This window comes from Rhinoderma darwinii, chromosome 4 (genome assembly GCF_050947455.1).
Source record: "Rhinoderma darwinii isolate aRhiDar2 chromosome 4, aRhiDar2.hap1, whole genome shotgun sequence".
Taxonomy (NCBI): Eukaryota; Metazoa; Chordata; class Amphibia; order Anura; family Rhinodermatidae; genus Rhinoderma; species Rhinoderma darwinii.
In genome coordinates this window covers 137566355-137589889 of record NC_134690.1, presented here as the reverse complement: position 1 = coordinate 137589889, position 23535 = coordinate 137566355, and the positions used below count along the sequence as shown (strand labels likewise).

The window sequence follows — 23535 nt, the reverse complement described above, 5'->3', positions numbered from 1 at the left end:
AATTCGAAAAGAAAAAAAACCAAAAACAAACAAACAGCAAATGGCTGAGAAAGAAGCAAGAGCACAGCAGCATTAAGGCCCCATGCACACGACCGTAAAAAAAACTCTAATTGCGGACCGCAACACGGTCTGCAATTACGGACTCGCCCGGTTCTATTGGCAAAGGAGACCTTTCCGTACGGCTAGGGATAGGTTTCCGTTCCGTAGAACCGTACCGGGAATTATGGAGCATGTCTTACTTTTCCGTCGGCGGCTGGCCATGCCCGCAATCGGCGGGCCGTGATTACGGGCACAGCCGTGTGCATGAGGCCTAATACTAAAAGGTTCCCTATCGTAAAAAAATGAAATGTTGCTATTTTTTAAAGATAGGGCTAAAACATAACTTTTAATTGAGTGTCAGATGCTAAAACAGGAATATCACAGCTAAAAATAAAACTTATTATTATTGAAGAAAAAAAAAAAAAAGTATTATTCGGTTCTATAGAATGGGGGCTACCATCTTTCTCAGTACAGTGAACGGCAGGAAGCTACTGGTCTATTAGCAATAGCCCCTGATCGGACTTTGCTTCTTGTGAGATTCTTCTACTAACAATAGTCAGTAGTGCGGTGACCGCTCTCCGCTGACCCAAGCTGGAACCTACGCCCTACTCTAGCTGAATATCCCTACTTCCTGCTCCCAACGCATTTCACCCGGCTCAGACAGGCAGAAAAGAGCAGTGGGGATTTGGCACAGCATTTAAACGGTAGTGGCCGTTGTTTAGGGATATTTAGCGAGAATAAGATATAAATTCCAGCTTGGTCTCGGGTCGGTCTTTTCCGGGCGGTCCCCACGCTATTGACCGTTGTCAGGGGAAGAATCTCACAAGAAACAGTTAGATGAGGAACAAAGTCACTAATAGACCATACCTTCCTACCTTTTCCTATACAGAAAACTGACAGATGGTAGTCCCCATTCTACAGAACCAGAATTAGAGGTTTTAATTTTTATCTTCACTTGCTTTATTTTATATTCATTTATTTTGTAATACTTCTGTAAAGCATCTCCTGGTGTGCAGTCAAGGGAGTCTGGAACTTGAGATGGGTAATGACATCACCAGTCCTCACTCAGAAAAGGCTCAGATTGTATTAGTATCGCAGCTTTAGTTCTTTATGAAGCAATGACAGCTTTGACAATCGCCCTTGAATCCTGACATTTCACGGATTTAGAATGGGCTCTTCAGGTTTCCTTTTTTTTTTTTTTTTTTTTTAAAGCCACTTTCATTACACCACAGACAGTGACTTATATCCTACACGAGCAAAGGATACCTAATACTTCTTACCTCATCATTTGTCATTGGGGGATAGTCAGTTGTGGAACCCATTCACATTTGATCGCTGTTAAAAACAGTGGGTGCGGCCAATTTATACCTAATGTGCATGGCCAGCTTAATTCTACCCTTTACTGTGCTCTGTGTGCGATCTACAGTCTTCGTTCTGTGCATTATCTGAGGCAGGACAATACACCTGTCATTCACTAGTAATTGAGAGCTGAAAACATTTAATTTCACTGTGGGCTATTAAAGATGATGCTTCTCCAGTGCAGTGTAGCCCATTTGGCCACTAGATGTCAGCACCTATGAGACAGACAGACAGACACACACTTGGACAGTGAAAATCTTGGCATTTTACCAAAACATATTGAATATAGTTATATAATCAATATGAGCTTAAAGGGAACCGGTCACCAGCATTTCACCTATTGAACTTTACTTATCCCTCACTGGCCACTGCTATAAAAAGTTCATTGCCGTTATCCCCTCTCCTAAACTCCTCCTCCAACAGTAAATAACGGTCTGCAAACATTTTGCGCCTTTTATCATAATAATCCGGTGTCCCTTTGTGCGCCCACACCAGAAGAGGACATCAATGCACAAGCACGGGATTGTGTATGCTGGGGGAAGGCGAGGAGCTGTCAATCAAAAGTAAGGAGGCGGGGTAAACTCTGAAAGACTTGAGAATTGAAGATATGACTCTTTTCAAACGAAGGTTTGACTCTTTTATGCTCATTAGCATACGGTGTGGGAACACTAAAAAGCTAAATACTAAAGCTACAGAGCCGACTAAGAAGATAATTATAGGTTATATAGAAATGATTTTTCACCCACTACCACCAGGTATTGCTGGTTTAATAGCTGAAATGCTGGTGACAGGTTCCCTTTAACCCCTTTACGACGAAGGACGGATATATCCCGCAAAAGGACGGATATATCCGCCCTCTGATCGCGTGGGTACTGCCAGTGTACCCACGCGATCAGAGGCAGGAGCACGGCTGTTATACACAGTCAGGCTCCTGCCCCACCTGCCGGAATCAAAGCGCGCTCCGATTCCGGCAGTTTAACCCATTAGATGCCACTGTCAATAACGACATCTAATGTGTTTGACAGGGAGGGAGCTCCCTCTGTCACCCCATCGGCGCCCCCGCAATGAAGTCGCGGGGCGCCGTCTGGTTTCCATGTCAGCCGGGTGCCTAACAGAGGCGCCCAGGTCTGCCTTCAGCAAATGCCTATTGGGCCATAGACTAAGAGATTGCCTGTCAGTTTTACACGGACAGGCAATAATGCTTTGGTATACTAAGCATACCAAAGCACTATATATGCGATCAGCAGATCGCATAGTGAAGTCCCCTGGTGGGACTAAAAAAAAAAATTAAAAAAATTTAAAAGCAGTTAAATAAAGTTTGTGAAAAGAATAAATAAAAATTACAGTCAAAATAAAATAAAACTTTTTTGCCCAAAAAGTGGTTTTATTTAGTAAAAATGTCAAAACAAATAACACACACACACACACACATATATATATATATGGTATCCCCGTGATCGTAATGACTTCAACAATAAAATTACATTAATCAAACTGCCGGATGAACGGCGTCCAAAAAAAACAACGCCAAAATTCGCTCTTTTCTCCCATTACCGCCCATAAAAAATTAAATAAAAGTTAATCTCTAAGTCCTATGTACCCCACAATAGTACTAATGAAAACGACACCTTGGCCGGCAAAAATCAAGCCCACATTGACGTAAAAATAAAAAAGTTACGGCCCTTGGAATGCAACAATGCAAAAACAAGTAATTTTTTCTAAAAAGGTTTTTATTGTGCAAAACTTAGGAAAACTATTACATATTTCGTATCCCCGTAATCCCATAGAATAAAAGGTAACATGTTATTCACACACACACATATATACACAGACACACACAAATACAATACACACATTATATATATATATATATATATATATATATATATAGATAGACACACACACACACACACACATCCACTCTCGTGACCCGACGGGCCGTCCATACATTGCATTGCAGACTACAAGCTGACATAAACAGCCCTTGTATTCTGCTGACGATACCTGCAGTGGAGCCGTGGAGTCTGTCATCCCCTGCCGGTTTATTATCAGTGCAGCTCCTGGTGATAACATATCGTGCTTGCTCTGATCTTCTAAGAGCCGTTGCTTCTTTGTGTTCCTTGTAAAATCCCTGCCCATGTATGTAGCAGTACTGACTGTGTGTCAGATGTAGTAGAGCTGAGTGTGTGTCTGTAGTAGAGCTGTGTGTGTGTGTAGCAGTGCTGCTGAGTGTGTGTGTGTGTGTGTGTAGTAGAGCTGAGTGTCTGTAGTAGAGCTGTGTGTGTGTAGCAGTGCTGCTGAGTGTGTGTGTGTGTGTGTGTGTGTGTGTGCGTGTGCGTGTGCGTGTGCGTGTGTCAGATGTAGTAGAGCAGAGTGTGTGTCTGTGGTTCACTTCACTTTCATCATTCTAAGGGTATGTTCACACACAGTGTTTTTAGCGGTTTTTCGGGCCGTAAATGTCCTGAAAAATCGGAAGCAGAACACCTACAAACATCTGCCCACTGGTTTCAATGGGAAATACGGCGTTCTGTTCCGACGGGACGTTTTTTTACGCGGCAGTTTTACAAAAACGGCACGTAAAAAGACGCCCGCCAAAAAGAAGTGCATATCACTTCTTGGGATGTTTTTGGAGGCATTTTTCATTGACTATAGAAAAACAGCTCCAAAAACGGCCGTAAAAAAACTACGCCAAAAACGCGAGTTTGATTAAAAAATGGCTGAAAATCAGGAGCGGTTTTCCCTTTGTTTAGTAAGCATGTGAACATGCCCTTTGGTGTGTCCTATAGCTTCTGCCAGCTGCAGAATCCCAACCAAAATGGCAGCCGGACACTGCTTAGCAATTTGAAGACACCGTTTCCTGGCTTGTAGGAGGGAAGGGGGGGTGGGGGTGAGATCCCATCCCACATTTACGGCAGCTGTGAGTCAGGTTGCTTTGCCTTATTCACCTTGCTGTAATTCTGGGAAGTGCTCCCTCTGGTGGCCAACATAGGAAAACATCTCAAATTATTATTTAATTTTTAATACTTTCCACCATGTGGAAGAACAAAAAAAAAAATGCAAAAAACGTAAAAATATAATAGAAATAAGTAACTTAAAAAAAAAAAAAAGGTTTAATTCGCGTCACATTCCCTTTAAATTACAATCGGCTTCGGCGATACAAAATGGACCTGGTCTACGATTGTAATATGATTTCAGGGGACATTAATTGCGTGTGGAAGAAAGGCGTTTTAGACAATATAGGGAAAGCCTCAGACATGTACATATTATTCTTGGAAATTTTTCTAATATAGCTTTATCATATCATGAACTCTAGAGTGAGTGATGGAAAAATCTATTGAATAAACATGATGGTACTGCTCAAAACTATTAATATATAATGAGTTACAAACAGAGACAGATGAGAAGATGGAGAAGGCAGCTACAAGGCTCATGTCATGCAGCGAAGACAAACTGCTGTGCAATGCATGTGAATTTACCAGCAAGCATTGCATTATAAAGATTCCACACATGTACTCATCTCATGTATATGTGCGTTCACTGCTGACAGGCCATGGTACGCCGCTGCAGGGAGTTCTAGTGCTTCACATTAGGATTTGTATAAATCAAATCAGGGCCATAGGCAAATATCACATTTTACTTCTAGCAAGAACGGATTCGCTGCTACTAGATAAAGCTACATCCATTAATAGTGTAGAAGTAATGCATAATATAAAAAACACAGAAACAGTCTCACATTCTTATTATTACAGGATATAATCTAAGCATTCCCCAACCCACTGCTGCAAGAGCAGCCAACTCTGGGAATAGTGTGAAATGATCTCGGAATACCATACATGAATGCTAATAAGTCAAATATAATAAAATAAGAACAAAAGAAAATGGAGCAGCACACGGGGGTCTTCATCGTGATGATCGAGTTCCCATGTGCTTCCATGACACGTCATTTGTATAGTTATTATGGGCTGTCACAGTAATCACGTAATGCATACAACAAACGGTTTATTTTCCTCTCCTTTGTACCACGTCATGGTATCTAAATCCGTGCCTGTGCATTACAGGAGTCAGGTTAGGCGGTGTTCACATCAGCGTCGGGCTTCCATTCGACCTTTCCGTCAGAGGAACCGATGAACGGAAAGTCAAACGGAAACCATAGCTCCTGTTTGCATTACCATTGATTTCAAATGGTAATGCTTCAATTTCAATTGGTTTCCGTTTGTCTCCGTTCCGTAAGGTTTCATTGGTTTTTTTTTTGTGTGTTAAAAATCAGTTGACTACGCTATCGTTTCCGCGAAAAAACCCTGAAACGTAACAAACGGAAACCAACTGCAATGGAAGCATTAACATTGAAATCAATGGTAATGCAAACGGAAGTTGTAGTTTCCATTTGGCTTTCCGTTGATTAGCTCCTCCGACGGAAAGGTCGACCAGAGCCCATGAATGGGAGCCCGACATTGATGTGAACAGGCCCTTAGTGTTGTGTGCAATTATTACCTTCTTCATCAATCCACTTCATTGTGTAGAGTTGCTCGTCGTCAAAGGAGCACATGTCCTTCACCTCATTACACAGTCCATCAAAGGTGATGCTGGGGTCAAAATGGGTAATCATAATGTCGCTGTAAAATAAAAAGTAAAAAGCACATTTTAGAATACAGTCAGTGAATAAAAGAACCAGATCAGAAAAGTCACTATTAACCGCTTCCCGACCGCCCACTGTATATTCATGTCGGCATTTGCTGGGCACTGTGCAGCGCCGACGTGAATTCATGGTGGGTGTTAAAAGCGTGATCCGGGTGTCTCAGAATATCGCTGACACCCTGATCGCGATGTTAACTCCTGCCTCTGGTCCCGGAGACATGACCGGGACCTAATTGGTTCAGGTCCCGGTCACGTGATTGCAGGGAAAGCTTGTTGCAGCAACGAACTGGAAAGTTTGTTGCTACAACAAACTTTCCCGGGGACCGATTGCGGGTGCTGCCGTCAGTTATAAGGCAGAACCGGAGGCCATACAACGCCCCTCGGGTCTGCCATGCACAGCAGCCTTTGAGAACCAGCCGGAGGTCGGTTCTCATAAGCTTCCTGTCAGTGTGACTCTCAGCGTCACACTGACAGTTTATAATACGTTACACTACCTAGGTAGTGTAATGTATTATAGCAGCGATCAGTCCTGCCAGTCTTCAAGTAAAACAAGTAAAAAGAAAAAAATAAAATAAACATGTTTTATAAAAGTGTAAAAACAAGTTCTAAAAAAGTTACAAAAACAAAAAATACTTATTTTCCTATAAGTCTTTTATTATAGGAAAAAAATTTAAATGTTAAAAAAAAGTACACATATTTGGTATCACCGCGTTCGTAACGACCCAAAATAAAACTATAATATTATTTTTCCCGCATGGTGAACAGCGCAAAAAAAAATAATTAAAAAACAATGTCAGAATCACTATTTTTTTGGTCATCAACCCTCCAAAAATATAGAATAAAAAGTGATCAAAAAGTCACATGTACCCCAAAATAGTACCAATAAAAACTACAAACCGTCCCGCAAAAAACAAGCCCTTACACAGCTTTGAGTGAAAAATAAAAAAGTTATGGCTCTCAGAATATGGGGACACAAAAAATAAATAATTTTATCGAAAAGTGATTTTATTGCGCAAATGCCAGAAAACATAAAAAAACTATATACATCTGGTATCGCTGTAATCGTATCGACCCGCGGAATAAAGTAAAATGTCATTTATAGCGCGCTGTGAAAAGTGTAAAAAAAAAGACAAAAAACATTGTCAGAATTTGATGTTTTTTTGTCACTTTGCTTGCCAAAAAAAAAATCTAATAAAAAGTGATAAAAAAAAAATCACATGTACCCTAAAATGGTACCAATGAAAACTACAGATTGTCCCGCAACAAATAAGTCCTCGCACGGCTCCGGTAAAGAAAAAAAGTTCTGGCTCTCAGAATATAGCGACAGAAATTGTACAGTGTCCAAAAGCTGATAAGATTGGCCATTTATCAGTGCGACATTGGCCACATATCTGCGGATTATTTATTTACCAAATTATTATACCCTCTTATTATGTCCTGATGTACTCTGCCCAATTTATACATACCCCCACATCATAAACTGAAATACCAGCAAAACCCCAAACAGAACAGTTACCAAGCAAAATCTGCGCTCCAAAAGCCAAATGGGGCTCCCTCCCTTCTGAGCCCCACAGCGTGCCCAAACACCAGCTTACGTCCACATATATGATATTTTATATCCGGGAGAAAACGCTCAACATTGTATGAGGTATTTGTCTTCAGTGGCACAAACTGGGCACAACATATTGTGTGTTAAAATGGCATATCAGTGGAAAATTTTAATTTTCACTTTGCAGCATCCGCTGCGCATTAACGCCTTCGCGAACCACGACTTAATAGCATGTCGTGGTACGGGGGGTTATATATGGAGCGGGCTCATGCGCTGCGCCCGCTCCATATTCTGCAGGTGTCCACTGTGTATTACAGCTGACACCCGGGATTAATGGACAGGAACAGCGATTGCGCTGTTACAGGAGCCTGTAAAAATTATATTATACTGCAATACATTAGTACTGCAGTGTATTGTACCAGCGACCTAATGATCGCTCGTTCCAGTCCCCTAAAGGGACTTTTGGGAGGTTTCCACTGTTTTGGTACCTCAGGGGCTTTGCAAATGCGACATGACACCCGAAAACCATTCCAGCTAAATTTGAGCTCCAAAAGCCAAATATTGTTCCTTCCCTTCTGAGTCCTGCCGTGGGTCCAAACAGCCGTTTATTACCACATATGGCGTATTGCTGTAATCAGGACAAATTGCTTTACAAATTTTGGGGTGCTTTTTCTCCTTTATTCATTGTAAAACGTAAACATTTCTATGTTTTTTCAGAAAAAAGTAGATTTTCATTTTCACGGCCTAATTCCACTAAATTCAGCAAAAAAACTGTGGGGTCAAAATGCTAACTATACCCCTAGAAACATTCCTTGAGGGGTGTAGTCTACAAAATGGGGTCACTTTTGGGGGGTTTCCACCGTTTTGCTCACTCCAGGGCGTTGCAAACGCAACATGGCCCTGAAAACCAATCCAGCAAAATCTGCGCTTCAAAATCCAAATGGCGCTCCGTCCCTTCTGAGCTCTGCCGTGGGTCCAAACAGCAGTTGAGTACCACATATGGGGTATTGCTGTAATCGGGAGAAGTAGCTTTACAAGTTTTGGGGTGCTTTTTATTCTTTATTCCTTGCAAATATCTTTTTTTTTATTATATTTTTTCAGGAAAAAAAAGTAGATTTTCACTTTCACAGGCAAACTCCAATAAATATAGCAGAAGACCTGTGGGGTCAAGATGCTAACTATACCCCTAGAAAAATTCCTTGAGGGGTGCAGTTTCCAAAACCATGTCACTTTTGGGGGATTTCCACTGTTTTGGCACTACAAGACCTCTTCAAACCCGACATGGTGCCTAAAATATATTCTAAAAAAAAGGAGGCCACAAAATCCACTAGGTGCTCCTTTGCTTCTGAGGCCGGTATTTCAGTCCATTTTCACACTAGGGCCACATGTGGGATATTTCTAAAAACTGTAGAATCTAGACAATAAATATTGTGTTGCGTTTCTCTGGTAAAACCTTCTGTGTTACAGAATTTTTTTTATTACAAATGAATGGCAGCAAAAAAAAAAAAAAATTTGTCAATTTCCCCTCTACATTGCTTTAATTCCTGTGAAACGCCTAAAGGGTTAAGAAACTTTCTGAATGCTGTTTTGAATACTTTGAGGGGTGCAGTTTTTAATATGGGGTGATTTATGGAGTCTATCTAGTACATAAGGCCCTCAAAGCCGCTTCAGAACTGAACTGGTCCCTGTAAAAATTGCCTTTTGAAATTTTCTTGAAAATGTGAGAAATTGCTGGTAAAGTACTAAGCCTTGTAACGTCCTAGAAAAATAAAATAATGTTCAAAAAACTAGGCAAATATAAAGTAGACATATGGAATGTGAAATAGTAACTATTTTGTGTGGTATTACTATCTGTTTTACAAGCAGATACATTTAAAATTTGAAAAATCATAATTTTTGCTAATTTTCTCTATATTTTGGTGTTTTTCACAAATAAGCAATGAATTTATTGACCAAATTTTTCCACTAATATAAAGTACAACATGTCACGAGAAAACAATCTCAGAATCACTTGGATAGGCAAAAGCATTCCGGAGTTATTACCACATAAAGTGACATGTCAGATTTGAAAAAATGGGGCTGGTCCTGAAGGCCAAAATGAGCTCGGTCTTGAAAGGGTTAAGCCCGTTTGTATATTTACATGTATTCCACATCTTGTAAACTCTGTTGCTGACACCATTGCATGCTTTTTTCCCTAATTTTAGATGTAGCAAAGAAAAGCCTCTTTGCATTGCTGCATGCGGCGCCATAGGCGTGGGAATACACTTTTTTCTGGGAATGAACACTGCTCCCACACTTATTCCACATAAACGGACACCTATGCAATTTCCTTTGCTTGCTAGACATGGAATGAGCCGGATTTATGTGGTTTCTGGCGGAACAAATATTCCATATAAACAACTATGTATGGTATTCCCTGTGCTTCTTAGCCATGTCATCTGCATTCAAGTTTTCCGTTGTTCTGCTCCGTCATAAGAGCAGTACAAATAAAAAAAATGGAGCTGCTGGATCCCTTCCATCACTGAAACCAACGGAGTCCGACGGAACCCATTTACTTTAAATGGGTTCCATTGAGTTTCCATCAATGTTTGTCGCTTTTCCGGATAGAATAGCGCACCAGGTTGCAATATTTTATCCGGCATAAACAATGGAATCTGTGACAGGTAGAGGAGCCTCGGTTATAGATGTGAACAGAGCCCTAGACAAGCTCCCTTCCTCCCCATTACTACTCTATAGGAAAGGGAGTAAGGAAAGTGCGGCGAGTACAGATCTTTGGTTCAGGATGATTTTCACAACTGAGTGCTTTGTTCTTTACTTCAACAGGGAAACACGCCATAAAAAAAACCTATTTAAAATCCTATTCATGTTGTATAAAGATTTAAATGCTATGTACATTGACAAAGTTTATTTTTACGAAAATTGTGCATCCGTGTGATTGGTGCAGGTTCCTAAATACATTTTATTAAAAATATTTTTACTTTTTGAGATACAGCAGCTTTGTATACACAGAGCAGCTGTATCTTGCACTGAATTCTGTATCCGTCAGGCCCACGGGACTGACGGGTTCAGTGTCAGCGGGTCCTGCGTGTCTCTGACACGAAGGATCGAGCTGCTAAGTTCATAAGGTGGATCCTGCATGTCAGAAACACGCAGGACCCGCTGACACTGAACCCGTCAGTCCCGTGGACCTGACGGATTAAGGTCTTAGCGAACTATACAGCTGCTCTCTATACAGAATACAGAGCAGCTGTATCTCAAAAAGCAAAAATCATTTTTAATAAAATGTATTTAGGAAGTTGCACCAATTACACTAATATTTAAAAAATAAATAAGAAAATAGAAAAATGATGTCAAAAGGAGTACATAGCCTTTAAATCACCCACATCAGTTCCTGTTCCAAGCAAGAGCTAAATATATTTTCCCTCTCACACACACACATATATACATGGGGCTGGTTTCATAAAAAAAAAAAAAAAAAAAAATTAACATTAGCTGAGGAATGCATAGTTAAAGGGACAGTGTCATGATTTTATGTTTTTATTTAATAAAATATATTGACTTGATTGAATTTTTCACACACAAAGTTTTTTTTATTGACACTTTCTTACTGTACTGGGGGCTGCCATGTTTTATTTCATCTGTGTATGTGTCTCTTAACGATACATACACAGATGGAATACGGCAGCACAGAGCATAGGACAAAATGAACGGAGCCGTTCACTGCATCTGCCATCTGGCTCTGTACTGAGCAGTTCAGAGCCACCCAGCAGAGAAGCGAGCGCGCCTGCGCGTAGGAGAGCCGAGAGGGCGCCTGCGCGTAGGAGAGCCGAGAGGGCGCCTGCGCGTAGGAGAGCCGAGAGGGCGCCTGCGCGTGTCTGTGTGTGTGTCTGCGCGTGTCTGTGTGTAGCAATGGTGTGTGTGTGTGTGTGTGTGTGTGTGTGTGTGTGTGTGTGTAGAAGAGCCGAGAGTGAGTGTGTGTAGAAGAGCCGAGAGTGAGTGTGTGTAGAAGAGCCGAGAGTGAGTGAGTGAGTGAGTGAGTGAGTGAGTGAGTGAGTGAGTGAGTGAGTGAGTGAGTGAGTGAGTGAGTGAGTGAGTGAGTGAGTGAGTGAGTGTGTGTGTGTGTGTGTGTGTGAGTGTGTGTGTGTAGAAGAGCCGAGAGTGAGTGTGTGTAGAAGAGCCGAGAGTGAGTGAGTGAGTGTGTGTAGCAGTGTGTGTGTGTGTGTGTGTGTAGCAGAGCTGAGTGTGTGTGGAAAGGAATTGACTCAACATCTCTTTATTTACACAATGCGTTTTTAAAAACGTGTGTATAAAAGAGCGTGTTGTATGTACTAACAGCGCACTTTACAAATTATGTAAATAAAAAGCGTAATCAAGCGTTTTTTTATGCGGTTTTTGGCACGTAAAATGCACAAAAAAAAAAAAAAGTGTCAAATACATGCCATATGAACCGGCCAATTGAAAAGTCATTCATTTCACTTTCATCATTCTAAGCGTATGTTCACACGCAGTGTTTTCAGCCATTTTTCGGGCCGTAAACATCCCGAAAAACGGCTGAAAAATCGGAAGCAGAACGCCTACAAACATCTGAACATTGGTTTCAATGGGAAATACGGCGTTCTGTTCCGACAGGGCGTTTTTTACGCAGCCGTTTTCCAAAAACGGCACGTAAAAAGACGCCCGCCAAAAAGAAGTGCATGTCACTTCTTGGGACGTTTTTGGAGCAGTTTTTGATTGACTATGTTCACACGGAGTATTTTGGGGGAGGAATATCTGCCTCAAAATTCAGTTTGGAACTTTGAGGCAGATTTTCCTCTCCCTGCACGCCGATTTTCGCGCCGTTTTTCGCCCGCGGCCATTGAGAGCCGCGGGCATAAAACAGCGCGAAATACGCTTTCTCTGCCTCCCATTGAAGTCAATGGGAGGTCAGAGGCGGAAGCGCCCGAAGATAGGGCATGTCGCTTCTTTTTCCCGCGAGGCAGTTTTACTGCTCGCGGGAAAAAGACGCCGACGCCTCCCATTGAAATCAATGGGAGGCGTTCTCGGCCCGTTTTTGCCGAGTTTTGCGACGCGGTTTCCGCGTCAAAACTCGGCAAAATACTCCGTGTGAACATAGCCTTAAAATACGCGGCCAGAAACGCGAGTTTGATTAAAAAATGGCGGAAAATCAGGAGCTGTTTTCCCTTTGTTTAGTAAGCGTGTGAACATACCCTTAGCCTTTTGGTGTGTCCTATAGCTTCTGACAGCTGCCATTTGTACAATCACTCCCAAAATGGCAGTCGGACACTGCTTAGCAATTTGAAGACACCTTTTCCTGGCTTGTAGGAGGGGGGTGAGATTCCCTCCCACATTTACAGAAGCTGTGAGTCAGGTTGCTTTGCCTTATTCACCTTGCTGTAATTCTGGGAAGTGCTCCCTCTGGTGGCCAACATAGGAAAACATGTCAAATTATTATTTCATTTTTAATACTTTCCACTATGTGCAAGAGAAAAAAAATCAATACAGCAAAAAACGTAAAATATAATAAGAAATAAGTAACTTACTTTAAAAAAAAAAAAAAAAAGTTTAATTCGCGACACATTCCCTTTAATGTACCTGGTGCCCCCCTTTTCACCTATTGTTCCGCTGCCAATCCCCGGGTCCCTGTTCTTTAATCCAAGATGGCCACCGCACTTCTCAAATTACCGAATACACACTATTTCGGTAGTCCAAGATACTCTCCCCTACTCTCGGATTGGCCAGAGCTGCTCTCATGAGCACTATAAGCTAAAAAAAAAATAGTGCACCAGGTACATTAAATATGCAAATGTTATATTTTTATGCAAAACAGGAGGGTCGCTTTAAGGCTACATTCACACGAGAGTGTCCGATTTGCGTGCGCAAAAAAAACGTTCCGTATTTCCGGCATTTGATGTCCATGTGACATCAGCGTGCATTCCGTGGCATCCATTTTTCACGTCCATGATTATCCTCTTCCTATTGACTTGAATGGGTCCGGGTGCTGTCAGTTATTTCAATGGACAGCACATGGACAAGGAACAAGCTCGTCTTAATGAGTCCGAACTTATGTTTTACAATTTGGTAGGAAACCAAAGTACCTGGCTGGAGGACATTCATGCAAAATGTTGCCCCTGGTTGGATTCAAACCCAGGATCCCAGCATTGTAAACAGGGGCGTAACTAGGAAAGACTGGGCCCCATAGCAAACTTTTGACTGGGGCCCCCCCTCCGCTGGGTATCACACAATCCCCCCCTTGTAGATAGTGCCTCCCTATAGATTCCACCACACAGCGCCCATCTATAGATAGCACCATACACAGCCCCCTGTAGATACCGCCTTATAGCCCCCCTGTAGATAACGTCTTACAGCCCCAAATCCCCCCTGTAGATATCTACAGGGGGGTCTGTATGGTGTTAACGCCATATAGCCCCCCTCCCAAAAAAAAACGGCCTATAGTTTGTTCTACAAAAGACATGCATCCCCTATCCACAGGATAGGGGATACATGTGTGATCGCTGGCAGCGATAAGGAGAACGGGGGACCGAAAGTCCCCCGAAGTTCTCCATGACAAACCTCGGACTTCCGGAGTCTGCGCAGTTCAATAAAAATGAAAGGAGCACTGGTCACGCATGCGCACAAGCGCGACCGGTGCGCAAGCCATTTCTATGGAGCTGCAGACAGACCCCGGAAGTCCGAGGTTTGTCATGGAGAACTTCGGGGCACTTTCGGTCCCCCGTTCTCCTTATCGCTGGGCGTTCCAGCGATCCCACATGTATCCCCTATCCTGTGGATAGGGGATGCATGTCTTTTGTAGGAACAACCCCTTCAGTGGCGTCGCGCTGTAGGCCATGGGAAGGGGGGGGGCCTTGCCGGCAGGCGGCACTGGCCCCCTCATGCTGCGTGCCCCGTAGCAGCCGCTACGGCTGCTATAACAGTAGTTACGCCACTGATTGTAAGGCAACACTGCGAACCACTGTGATAATATGGAAACTAGAGACCGTAATTACTGACCAGCTAGTGACGCATGGGAATTGGGAATGCAAACAATCCCCCACACATCCCCCAGGCAGGTAATTACATCTACAGGACTATGCCAATCATTAGTGTAAAAAGATTTCTTCTCAGCCAGCCATATATTACAAGTGCAGGCAGCGGTCTCCTGGGACGAAACATCAAGAGTTTTCTGCAGTGGACATTCCGGGTGAAAAACTGCACCACAGTTGTGGTTCTCCGTCCGGAAGTGCCTGCAGCGCACAGGGTGTACACCCTGCTGTTTTTACGCAGCGCATCCGCCACGTGTGAACTCACCCTTAGGCCCAATTCACACAAGCGTATTTCACGTCCGTGTTACGCGTATGAAAATAACGCACGTCACACGGACTTATGCAAGTCAATGGGGCCATTCAGACATTGTTTTTCACGCAGCGTATGTCCGCTGCGTGAAACTTACTGCATGTCCTATACTTGTGCGTTTTTTGCGCATCACGCACCCATTGAAGTCAATGGGTACGTGAAAATCACGGACAGCACATGGGACGCACATCAATGTGCGGTGCGTGATTCACGCAACAGTTGCTAAAGGAATGATTTTGAAAAAGAAAAAACACCTCCTTCAGTTTATTTTGCTGATGTGAAACGCGTGACATACTGATAACATACGCGCGTAAAAAACGCAGACATGCACCATACACTGTCACGCGGAACTGCAACGCAGGAAAAACGCTGCGTTTTTTTACGCGCGCAAATTGGACACGTTCGGGTGAATAAGGCCTTACAGTAGCTCATGACTCGCTGCTGGAGTCCCACCCTAGCTTGACCAACAGCTAGCTCTGACTCTCACCTATACATACAGAGGGAAATGAATTAAAAGGTTTACACCAGTTTTCTGGCGTAAAAAAGTTGCACATTTTGGCGCACACCATAGTTACGCTAAAATGCGTTATTTTTTTTTTACTTCTTACCCAGATAGAAATAGAAACCGCAACACCTCTGTATAGCTCATAGAGGCACGATGTCTCAAATGGGATGGCTCCTTCTCAATCAATGTATTGAGAAAAATGAGGTAGGCGACAGCATCTCCATAGAAAAACGTAGTTATTTATTTGTGTCAAAAAACCGTGAATACAGATATGGTGACGTTTTGACTCCACAATAGGCGAGTCCTCCTCAAGTTATGACACAACTTTATACCTGCTCATAGCAGGCGTAGATTTGCATTTCTGTCACACAGACAGCCAAAGATGCGACAAATTTATAAAGAGGTGTGCACCTCCAAACATTGGACCCATTTCCTGATGATGCAAGTTAGTTTAAAATGCCAGTCTTAATATTATTCCCCCCACAGGCTCTTGGAATAACCAGCCAGCAGGCAAATCTAGTACTACTTATCCCATGGGTACAGGAGCAGAGCGGGCAACATAGCATAGATGTGTTGCACAGCAGGGACCCAGCGGCAAAGCATGCGATCAGAAAAATCGCGGGAGCCGGTGTACTGCTATAGCAGCCGGGAGCCTTGTGAACGCTCCCAGCCCTGCTATAGGAAGATTGCTATTGAGCTCTGCCTGTGGAAGGTCTCAATAGCAATGCACCAATTTTGACATAGACTGCAATATTGTGATATTACAGTCTATGGCACAAGCGATCTAATGATGGCAGGTTCAAGACCCCTATGGGGACTAAATAAAAAAAAATCTATAAATTTTTTTTTTTTTAAAAAGGTTTTTCAAAAAATATATATAAAAATTCAAATCACTGCCCCTTTCCTAGATAACATATAAAAATACAACACACACACACAGAGTTTGAAAATGTCCGAACCCATAAAAATGTATAAAATATTTATACAATGCGGTAAACGTCATAGCAGGGAAAAAGGTCAAAGGGCCGAATCGCTGTTTTTTTTATTGCAACTTCAACCCCACAAGAACAAAAAATAAATAAAAAAAGTGATTGAAATGCCCGTCATTCCCCAAAATGGCATTAATAAAAACGACAGCCTTCCACGTACAAAAAGACACCTTACACAGCTCTGTACACCGAATTATAAATTATGGGGGGGGCACAATAAAAACAAAAAGTTAAAAAATGAGTTTCTTCCAAACGTTTATATCTTTTTTTAAAGTTACTAAAACATAACCAAACCTATATAAATTTGGTATCACCGTGATCATACTGACCCACAGCATAACGATAATGTGTCATTTTCACCGTACATTGAACAACATAAAAAACATAAGAAAATAGCGGAACTCCTGTTTTTTTCCATTTCCACCCCATTCTGAATTTTTTCCAACTTCCCAGTACATCACACATAATATTAAATAGTGAAGTTAGAAAGTACAATTTGTCCCGTAAAAATTAAGCCTTCACATAGCTGTGTTAACGGAAAAAAAAAAGGAGTTATTATTTTCAGAAGGCGGAGAGGAAAAACAAAAGCATAAAAACAAAAATTAGTCTTGTCCTGAAAGGCTTAAAATCCACCATTGCCCAACAGACATCGGCTGACAGTACAGGAGCTTCCCATTCACATTAGATTGTTTTCAGAATTTTTAAATGTGTGTAGCCATCCGTATTCCACTGCTTTGTTGGTCTATAGATATATGGACCTTTTAGTGATGGCGGTGGCTGAAAATGTATGAATTCACTACTCGAAATATAGGTTTACAGATATACATACATATATATATACACATATACACACACACACACACACACACATCGGATATAGAAACTCCTTGTTCAAATATAAGCTTCACACTTTTTTTCACCCTTACTGAAGGGGTTAATATGTCTCCTGCACAGCTTTGGGGTAAGGTATTTGATAACACAGCCATATGGCAATGCACATCCAATTACAGCACCTCCCCAGGAAATCCTACATGGTGCGGTGCCAGCACAGCATGCTTTGACAAGTCTGTTTATTATCTCCCACCAGTTTCATTTGTGCGGTCTACTTTTCCCGTTCTTTCCAAGCAAAAATTAATTAGACATCATTTTGTATTTTAAAGAGTCTCTGGCACCACATAAGTGCCCTATCTCCTACATACGGAGATGGGCGCTATAATGTAGGTGACAGTAATGCTATTTAAATAAACGATCTATTTTTACCACTTTATTAGCGTTTTTAGATTTATGCTAATGAGTTGCTTAAAGGGGTTGTCCGAGATCCCAACATTTTTTCAAAAACTGTGTCATACATTACCCCTTATACAGACAACCTAAATAAAGCATTATTTTTAAAAAAAATTCTACTTAACACATTTCTTCTTTGAATTTAGCACAGCTTCTTTACATGCAGTTCAGCTCTGGTTTGTTGATCTTTCCTTGTGATGAAACTTTTCACGTGCACGCTCATTGCAGGCTGTAATGAGCGTGCACGTACCTTCCAAGAGTTCACGTGAGCTGTCCCTGCTCCTCCCCGCTGACCTCCTTCACTGGACTTGTCTCCTTGCTGACATTCTTGAAGGATGATGAGCAAATGTTCTCCCCCCCCAATATGTTTTTCACATTTATGTTTTATTTCTCTTTTCAGGTCTATAAACCTCTTCGTGTCTACCCTAAGGGTATGTTCACACGCACTAATTACGGACATAATTCGGGCGTTTTTGCCCCGAATTACGTCCGAAAATAGCGCCTCAATAGCGTTGACAAACATCTGCCCATTGAAAGCAATGGGCAGACATTTGTCTGTTCACACGAGGCGTATATTTACGCGCCGCTGTCAAATGACGGCGCGTAAATAGACGCCCGCGTCAAAGAAGTGACCTGTCACTTCTTTGGGCATAATTGGAGCCGTTACTCATTGACTCCAATGAATAGCAGCGCCAATTACGCCCGTAATGGACGCGGCGTTCAAGCGCCTGCACATGCCGTTACGGCTGAAATTACGGTGATGTTTTCAGGCTGAAACATCCCCGTAATTTCAGCCGTAATGGACGCCCTCGTGTGAACATACCCTAACCCTTGTCCGCCCTCCTCTATCTCATGTCTCTCTCCACTAAGGCCATGTTCACACAGAGTTTTTTGGCAGGAACAATATCTGCCTCAAAATTCCGTCTTGAAGTTTGCGGCAGATTTACCTCTCCCTGCACGTTGTTTTTTGCGTCGTTTTTCCCGGTGCTTTTTGTGCGCTGTTTGCGTTTTTCTTTGCCGATTTTTTCGGGGCGTTTTTCACTTACTTTATCTTGGCGTTTTTTGCTTGTTTGTTTGCGTCTTTTTTTGAATGTGTTTTCCGTTTCGTTTATCGTATCCTTTTTTTCGCGTCGTTTATCGTTTCTTTTTTTGCGTCGTTGTTCTCGGAAATTTTTTATGCGTTTTTCGTTGCGTCTTTCGTGTGGTTTTCCCCGTTTTTTTTCGCAGCCTTCTTTGCCTCTTTGTTTGCGGCTTTTTTCGCGTCATTTTCCACGATATTTTTTTCGTCGTTTTGCGACACGTTTATCATAGCCTTTTTTTCTACGCTTTTCGCGTATTTTTTGGGGGGGGGTTTTGATTCTGCCTTTTTCGTTGCGTCTTTCGTGGCGTTTTGCCTGTCGTTTTTCGTGGCGTTCTTTGCCTCTTTGTTTGCTGTTTTTTTCACGTTTTGTTTTAATGTTTTTCCCCGCGTTTATCGTAGCCTTTTTGGCGTTGTTTTTTTATTGTTTTTTGCGGCGTTGTTTGCGGCTTTTTTTGCGTTCGTCCAGCCCCGTCTTATGCCTCATGCACACTTGCGTGTAAGATTGACGCCCGTGAGAAACGCATATGAATCGGGTCAGTTTGTGTGCGTTCTGCATCAGTGTGCTTATCAAGTGGCATGCGTTATTCACGCACTCAGAAAGGCCATTTTTTTTTACACCAAATTGCAGCATAAATCACGCACCAAACACGCTTGTTTGGTGCATGGTTTTCACGCACGCACTGACTTCAATATGAGTGTAGGTGCATGATAACACACCAATAGAGGACATGCAGTATGTTTCACGCAGCGGACTCTCGCTGCGTGAAAACAGGCCAATTTAAAATAATGGGTCGCGTGTGCTGTGCGTGGTTTTCACGATCAGCACACGGGCGAGATTCACCCTGTTGAGAATGGGGCCTTAGGCACGATTTACACAAGCGTGAATCACGTCCGTGTGCTGTGCTTTGAAAAAACCCATTTATTTCAATGGGGCCGTTGACACATGAGTGACTTTTCACGCAGCGAGAGTCCGCTGCGTGAAACATACTGCATGTCCTCTATTGGTGCGTTATTATGCAGCTACACTCACATTGAAGTCAATGCATGCGTGAAAACCACGCACCGCACACACGTGTTTGGTGCGTGATTTACACAATTTGTTAGATGAAAAAAATGGGCTGGCTTTGTGAGTGCGTGAATAACACATGACAATCGAAAAGCACACTGATGCATAAGGGCGGATTTACACGAGCGTGTGCGTTTTGCGCACGCAAATACAGTGGCGTTTTGCGTGCACAAAATGCACTTGACAGCTCCGTGTCATGTTCATATGGTGCGCAGCTGCGTGCTTTTCGCCCAGCCACCATCATTATGACACTCCGTTTGGATGTTTGTAAACAGAAAAGCACGTGGTGCTTTCCTGTTTACATTCATACTTTTTACTGCTGTTGCGCGAATCACGCACGTCCCACGGAAGTGCTTCTGTGTGGTGCGCGTGATTTTTACGCACCCATTGACTTCAATGGGTGCGTGATGCTCGAAAAACGCAGAAATATAGAACATGTCGCGAGTTTTACGCAGCGTACTTACGCTGGGCAAAACTCACGGACAGTCTGCATGCCCCCATAGACTTGCATAGGTCCGTGCGACCACGCGGGTTGCACGGACGTATAGGACGTTGGTGTAAATCCGCCGTAACGCACACACACAGACATGATTGACGCAAGTTTTTCACGCGTGTAAAATACACACGCTCGTGTGCATGAAGCCTTACTAATGGACGCTGTTAGACAGACAGTAATGAACTAGTAATACATTTTAAAATAAATGAGGACATAGAAAAAATATTGTAATGAAATAACACGCACAACACTGGTTAACGATTTTATTAAAAATAAAAAAGGGTGTCATTGAAGTAGTCCTTGAACTTGATGTAGTACCAAGGACCCAACCTGTAAAAAACACCTAATAACTAAGAAAAAAAAAAAGTGATGCTTAGATACACTGCTCATGTGTGATACTGTCTGTTTGACCATGTATCTAAGCCTACCACAAGGTAGCCTTAGATACATTACCCAAGCAGACAGTGTCACACATGGGCCATGTATCTAAGAATACATGTTAGGCTTAGATACAGGGCCCCAAAACACAAATCTTATACAGGAATAAAAAGAATGTCATCTGGGGTCCTGTATCTAAGCATACATTGTGTTAGGCTTAGATACAGGCTCCATGTGTGACAATTTTTTTTAGCCACTGTATCTAAGCCTAACAATGTAGGCTTAGATACAGGACCCCAGAAGATCTTTTACAGTTTAATATTATACGCTCTGCTCCGGGACTCCTGACATCGTAGCAGAGCCTATAATAGCGTAGTGCGGCTCCTCCTTGGGCCTGCTTGGTGCTACGGCGCAACGGTGTCCCGCGGGCCGCAGATAACAGCCTCAAGGGCTGCATGCGACCCGTGTGCTGCATCGTGTTGTCTGATCCCCTATCAAAGCCTACTATGTGTAGGCTTTGATAGGGGAAGAACTAAAAGTACAGAGGTCACTGTACCTCTCTAGTCCGCGGGTGCCGTCCCTCTTCACTTTTTTCACTGTGAACACGCATAGGCGCGCTCACAGTGAAAAAAAGCTGCATAGGCTGGGCGGGCACCCGCAGAAACGACACATCTCCAGTGACGTGTCGTGTCCCATCCGAGGTCTCGCTGGGGCGAGAACATGTGATCGGGACACGACACGACAGTGGAGGAGGAAGAAAACGTGACGTCAGAAGACAGGTGATCTGAAGAAAAGAGCTGCCAGAACGGAGAACAGAAGCAAGATTGCACAGGTAAGTATATTAGGGAATAGTTAATGTGTGTATTGTGTGTTGTGTGTTTAACTTTAAAATAAAAATATATCTCGGACAACCCCTTTAATGCCCAAGTGGGCATGTTTTTACTTTACACCAAGTGGGCGTTGTACAGAGGAGTGTATGACGCTGACCAATCAGCGTCATGCACTCCTCTCCATTCATTTAGGCAGCGCATAGGGATCCTTTTAGATCGCCATGTGCTGTCTTAGGGTATGTTCACACACCCTATTTAGAGACGTAATTCGGGCGTTTTACGGCTCAAATTACGTCCGAAAATACGACTCCAAAGTGCCGGCAAACATCTGCCCATTAAAGCAAAGGGTCTTACGATGTTCTGTGCATACCGGCTGTTTTTTTACGCGCCGCCGTCAAAAAACTGCGCATAAAAAGACGCCCGCGTCAAAGAAGTGCATGTCACTTCTTGAGACGTAATTGGAACAGTTTTTCATTGGCTCCAGTGAAAAACAGCACCAATTAAGTCCGTAATTGCCGCCACGAAAAACGCGAGTACGAGTAATTACGTCTGAAATTTAGGAGCGGTTTTCTCCTGAAAACAGCTCCATAATTTCAGCTGTAATGGATGTGCACGTGTGAAGATACCCTTATACTAACACATTAACAATACTGACGTGTTTAGACAATGAATAGACATTCCACGGGAAGTCTATTCACAATCTCTGCACTTCGTTACTCTGTCTGTGGTAGTTACAGCAGAGGAAGCGTGATCTCGCAACCTGTCATTTACAGCGAGATCTCGCGAGATTACGCTTGCTCTGCTGTAACTACCACAGAAACATTAACGAAGTGCAGAGATTGTGAATAGACATCCCGTGGAATGTCTATTCACTGTCTTAACACTTCAGTATTGTTAATGTGTAAGTATAAGACAGCACATAAGGATCTAGCAGGATCCCTATGCGCTGAGTAAATGAATGGAGAGGAGTGCATGATGCTGATTGGTCAACGTCATACACTCCCCTGTACAACGCCCACTTGGTATAAAGTAAAAACACACCCACTTGGGCATTAAGACAGTCATTAGCATAGATCTAAAATCGCTAATAAAGTGGTGAAAATAAACCTTTTTTTAAAAAAATAAAAAGCACTGCTGTCAACTACATTATAGCGCCCACCTCCTTATGTAGGAGATAGGCCACTTATAATGTGGTGACAGAGTCTCTTTAAAATAAATTACAGCAGCCATTGGCGATCTCTCTTGGAGAGGCATTTCAGCCATCCGCACAACCACCAAACATTCCCGTGCAAGTAGAGTATTTCTGTGTTGAGCTGGAAAGTCATTTGTAGAGAGATAGGGATGCACGATGCATCAAAACTTCGATACGGTTTCGATACCGTGCACCCCCCAACGGTTCGTTATTTCATGTATTTCGATACTAAGCTGTGCGGCCGCACAGCTAAGTATAGTAACACATGAATGTATGAGAGCGGGGCTGCGGCTGTGTTATACATTCATTGCCCCGATCCTGAGAAGTGTGCGCCATCAGGATGATGCGATCAGCGCTGAACTAACTGCAAAACACTCCCATGTTCTGTCTTCAGTGCCTCAACCGCCGCGCATTAGTGCAGCGCCGGCCGCATCACCTCATGCTGACTGCGTGTGCACTTACTGTCAGGAGCCAGGCAATGGCTGCATTACACAGCCGCAGCCCCGATCTATAATGGCAGAGATCAGAGAAACCTCATCTCTGCCGTTATTCCCCTGAATGCTGCGATCAAAGCGGACTGGAGCATTCAGTGGAAAATAGGAAGGGGGATGCCCCTTGGATGCATCACAGGAATCCCTGTGACGCGATTGAGGGACTTACCATATATAGGCAGACAGCCCAGGTTTCATTGAAGGACCCCAGGGCTGTCTTATCATATTTCCTGTTAGGGCATACTTAGGTATGTCCTAACAACTACCTGTGCACTATCCGTACACAGGCTA

The 23535-nt window shown here is 42.9% G+C and overlaps 1 protein-coding gene across 1 annotated transcript in view; it reads right to left on the bottom strand.

Moving 5' to 3' along the window:
* PRKCI (protein kinase C iota) overlaps positions 1-23535 on the bottom strand; it is a 118954-nt gene that overhangs the window by 63153 nt on the left and 32266 nt on the right. Inside the window, exon 2 of the mRNA XM_075861591.1 lies at positions 5890-6011. Coding sequence (XP_075717706.1) covers positions 5890-6011 — 122 coding nt within the window. The remainder of the gene's footprint in view (positions 1-5889; positions 6012-23535) is intronic.